Consider the following 4,666-nt stretch of genomic DNA (forward strand, 5'->3'; position numbering starts at 1 on the left):
TCGTGCTTAACTAACGTGCAGGTAGATGCCACCCTTGCAGTGCTCCAAAGAAGGAAGGCAATTGGATGGACTTTGGCTGACATTTGGGGTATAAGCCTCGCCTTTTGCATGCACAAAATTATACTAGAGGATGATGCCAAACCATCTATGGAAAATCAAAGGAGGTTTAATGAGGCCATGCAAGAGGTCGTCAAGAAGGAAATTATCAAGTGGCTACATGTAGGGGTTATGTACCCTATTTCGGATAGTTCATGGACTTCACCTGTATAATGTGTGCCGAAGAAGGGGGGTATAACTATGGTTACAAATGAGAAAAATGAGTTGATCCCCACTAGGACTGTCACCGGATGGTGGGTATGCATGGATTATCGGAAGCTGAACAAAGTGACCCACAAAGACCATTTTCCATTGCCCTTTCTTGACCAAATGTTTGATAGACTTGTCGGGCATGCTTACTATTGCTTTTTGGATAGGTACTCAGGTTACAACCAGAATTTTATTGCATTGAAAGACCAAGAGAAAACCACATTCACATGTCTGTATGGCACTTTTGCATTCTCACGGATGTCGTTTGGCTTGTGTAATGCACCGACTACCTTTCAGCGGTGTATGATGGCGATATTTACGGATATGGTGGAGGACTTCCTCGAAGTGTTCATGGATGATTTTAGTGTTGTGGGTGACTCCTTTGAAGAATGCTTAGGTAATCTTGACAAAGTGTTGGTCTGATGTGAAGAGACCAACCTAGTGCTTAATTGGGAAAAGTGCCACTTTATGGTTGAGGAGGGCATTGTCCTCGGCCATAAGATCTCAAAGAACGGTGTCGAAGTGGATAAAGCGAAGATTGAAGTGATTTCAAAACTCCCGTCTCCCACTTCCATCAAGGGAGTTAGGAGCTTTCTTGGGCATGTGGGGTTCTACCGTTGGTTCATCAAGGATTTCTCAAAAGTGGTGAACCCCTTGTGCAAGTTGTTGGAAAAAGATGCAAAGTTTGTATACAATGATGATTGCATGAATGCTTTTGAGCTTCTCAAGTATAGATTGACTACCACTCCCATCATCACCGCACCCAATTGGATCTTACCATTTGAGCTCATGTGAGATGCTAGTGATGTTGCGGTAGGAGAGGTTTTGGAGCAAAGGATCAACAAGATATTTTATTCGGTCTATTTTGCAAGCAAAACGATGAATGATGCCCAAGTCAATTATAATGTGATCAAAAAAGAGTTACTAGCCATTGTCTTTGCCATGGAAAAGTTCAGGCCATATATCATAGGTACCAAAGTGATTGTGCACACCGATCACGTGGCACTCCGTTACTTGATGACAAAAAAGGACTCTAATGCTAGGTTAATGAGATGGGTTCTACCGCTTCAAGAGTTTGACCTTGAAATTATTGATCGAAAAGAGTGTGAAAAGAAATTGGCGGACCATTTGTCCCGCTTGGAAGAGGAGGGGAGGCCCCATGATGGCCTCAAAATTAATGATGTGTTTCCGGATGAACAACTCCTCTCCATGTCTTTGAATAGTATGCCTTGGTTCGCCGATGTGGCTAACTTTCTTGTGACCGGTGTTATCCCGAGTGAGCTCTCTTCTAACCAAAGGAAGAATCTTAAACAAGACAGCTTGGATTATTACTAGGATGAGCCATATCTTTTCAAGAATTTTAATAATGGTGTGATTCGGAGATGTGTTCCAGAAGAGGAGCAAATGAGTATTCTTGATGCTTGCCATTTCTCGCCCTACGATGGTCATCATGATGGGGCGAGAACTGCTTCAAAGGTTCTCAGCTGTGGATTTTATTGGCCTACCCTGTATAAAGATACCGGTGAGCTTGTTAAGAGATGTGATGAGTGTCAGAGAGCTGGTGGAATTTCCAAGAATGATGAAATGCCTCTCACCACTATTCTTGAGATTGAAATTTTTGTCGTGTAGGCATCGACTTCATGGGGCCATTTGTGAGTTCATGTAGTAATGCTTACATTCTGGTTGCTATTGATTATGTTTCCAAGTGGGTTGAAGTTGTGGCTTTCCCCAACAATGAGGCACGAAGTGTGGTGGCATTCTTAAAGAAAAATATCTTTACAAGGTTTGACACTCCAAGGGCGATCATCAGTGATAGGGGTTCTCATTTTTGTTACAAGGCCTTTGATACTTTACTTTCCAAGTATGGTGTCAATCATAAGGTGTCAACCCCTTATCATCCCCAGGATAGTGGACAAGTTGAGGTCTCCAATAGGGAGATAAAGAGCATATTATGAAAAATTGTCAATGCCAACCGAACTGATTGGTCAAGGAAACTTGATGATCTTTGTGGGCTTACAGAACTGCGTATAAGACTCTAATTGGTAAGTCTCCATATCGGTTGGTCTTTGGGAAAGAATGCCATCTTCCGGTTGAGTTAGAGCACGAGGCCATGTAGGCGCTAAAGAAGTTAAACCTTGAATGGGATGTAGCTGCAAATCTTCGGGTACAACAACTAAATAAACTTGATGAGTTCCGCTTTCATGCCTATTTTAGCTCATCCTTATATAAGGACAAGATGAAGTACTTACATGACAAATACTCCCGGAACAAGGAATTCAAGGAGGGTGACTTGGTTCTTCTATTCAACTCTCGGTTACGACTATTTTCAGGAAAGCTCAAGTCAAAATGGAGTGGCTCTTTTGAAGTGGTGCATGTAACTCTGTTTGGTGCTCTTGATTTGAAAAACAAAAATGGTAAAATCTTCAGAGTTAATGGGCACCGAGTGAAGAACTATCTTGGCAAGTTTGATGATAGCCATGTAGTGGCATTGATCCATATCAAGTGAATGCAGGTAACATGTACCGTGCCGCGATGTTAAATCAGGCGCTTCTTGGGAGGCAACCCATGTGTTTTTTTTTCTTTTTTCTTTTCTCCTTAGATTAGTCTTTCTTTTGAACTAACTGGTTGTGAGCTTTGTGTAGGAATTGTTTATGTAGTGCAAGATTGTTGCTGGAAATATTTTCCTATGTGTGGGGAATTACGTGGATCGTGCTCAAAATTTCACGGTCCGCTAGAGGTTTTCGTGGGTGCCCAATTTGTCAGCAGACGCAGACTCGAATAGTCCAAAATATCAACTCTCTGAAGTTGTATTCACGTCTGCGGTCCTTATTTCACGGTCCGCGTTGACATTACACTACCGCGCTCTTTTTTCGCTCTCACCAGACAGGTTACTGAAAAGGATCTTCATCAGGTAAAAGAACGCGGATTGTGGTAGAATTTCGCGGCTGATTCAGGTAAGTTGTTGGGGTTTACAACTGTTAAGTATAAATAGGAGGTCTTTAGACCTTTTACCCTTTTCAAACCCCGATTTCCCACCAGACAATAGAACTGTTCGCATTCCTCTAAGTAGTTCCCAATCTCATTTAACTAATCAAGAGTCCAATTTTCACTCAATTCTACAACTGGTATGCTCAAATCATTGCATTGCTTTTATATTTTGCTTTTCCCTTCTCTTAGTTTTAACTTTTTCTTTTTAATTAGGGTTAATACATGCTAAAATCAAAATCATGATTAATTGCTGCTTAGATTCATGTGGGTAATTGTTTTATATGCCTAATGGTGGATAAAGTTATTAACTATGCTTGTAATTGCACAATTTTTTTGCACTTAGTAAAAATCTAGGTTACAAATGTTCCTCAGTGCACGTGCTTTTTCAATTTCGCGGACCGCGTCCAATTTTTCGCGGTCCGCAGTCCCTAATTTGTTGGAACTGTGTTTGTAAGTTCACGGTCTGCGGTTACTTTTTCACAGTTTGCGGTTGATCTTTTAGGACCGCGTCTACTCTTTGGTGGTCCACGGTGTTCAAAGTTCAGAGAGTTAGCAGTCTGATCATACTCTCTTCGCGGTCGTGGTTACTTTTTCACGGTCCACGGTTGGCACTTCGCGGCCGCGCTTGGTTTTTTGCGGTCCATGATGCCTAGTTCTGGGAAACAATTATACATTTCAACTGCAATGTTTTAATTCACTTAAAGCTTTGATTCTGACTGGTCTTCTTTGCTTGTTTACTGCAGACAATGGTCCGATCCCGATGTGGAAGCAATAAAGCTAAAGGGAGGGCAAAAACCTCCCGAGGTAGGGGAAACGGCAAAACCAAGTTACCACTAGCAGTCCAAAAGTCCATTGGGAAGGTGCGAGCTGCCATCAAAGCTGCGGATAGAGCAGCGGACCACTCAGATATGAGTGAGTACGTCCCTTCCTGAGAAGCTTCGGAAGGTGAATATGTGCCCACCCCTCTCCCCACAAATTTCTCGGGGAAATACCAGTTGAGATATGAAACTACCTCTACTTTTGGGTCGTCTGATGGCTCAGAGGAAGGTAGTAAAGCTTCGGATTCATCTTCCCCACCTGCTACAACTCCAGCCTCACCAACTACCCCTACCCCTATTGATGTTGATGATGATGTTAATGATGAGGTCCTGAATGATGTGAGAGGGGGTGATACTATTGTTGGGGGTTTGGAAAGATCAAGAAATCCGGAGGTGTGGCAGCACAAATTTGTAAGTGAGTTAGCCTACCAGAAATTCTGACAATGGTGGCCCCAAAGGTCACTCACCCTTGAGAGGCAATTCATTGAGCGAGACCTTCTTCCCCACAATCCAAATGTAAAAAGGCAATTTGAGGAGAGAGTAGAATGGAAATG

The 4,666-nt window shown here is 42.5% G+C and overlaps 1 protein-coding gene across 1 annotated transcript; it reads left to right on the forward strand.

Moving 5' to 3' along the window:
- The first annotated feature begins 774 nt into the window (after nt 1-774).
- On the forward strand, nt 775-1,101 carry LOC138887785 (uncharacterized mitochondrial protein AtMg00860-like). Its single transcript, XM_070169572.1, has one exon. The coding sequence runs from the start codon at nt 775-777 to the stop codon at nt 1,099-1,101; it is 327 nt and encodes a 108-aa protein (XP_070025673.1).
- Nucleotides 1,102-4,666: the final 3,565 nt, after the last annotated feature.

The sequence above is a fragment of the Nicotiana sylvestris genome, chromosome 3 (genome assembly GCF_000393655.2).
Source record: "Nicotiana sylvestris chromosome 3, ASM39365v2, whole genome shotgun sequence".
NCBI classification, from domain to species: domain Eukaryota; kingdom Viridiplantae; phylum Streptophyta; class Magnoliopsida; order Solanales; family Solanaceae; genus Nicotiana; species Nicotiana sylvestris.

Coding starts and splice junctions, on each gene's coding strand:
- LOC138887785 (XM_070169572.1), top strand. CDS start 775: ATGGTTGAGGAGGGCATTGTCCTCGGCCATAAGATCTCAAAGAACGGT.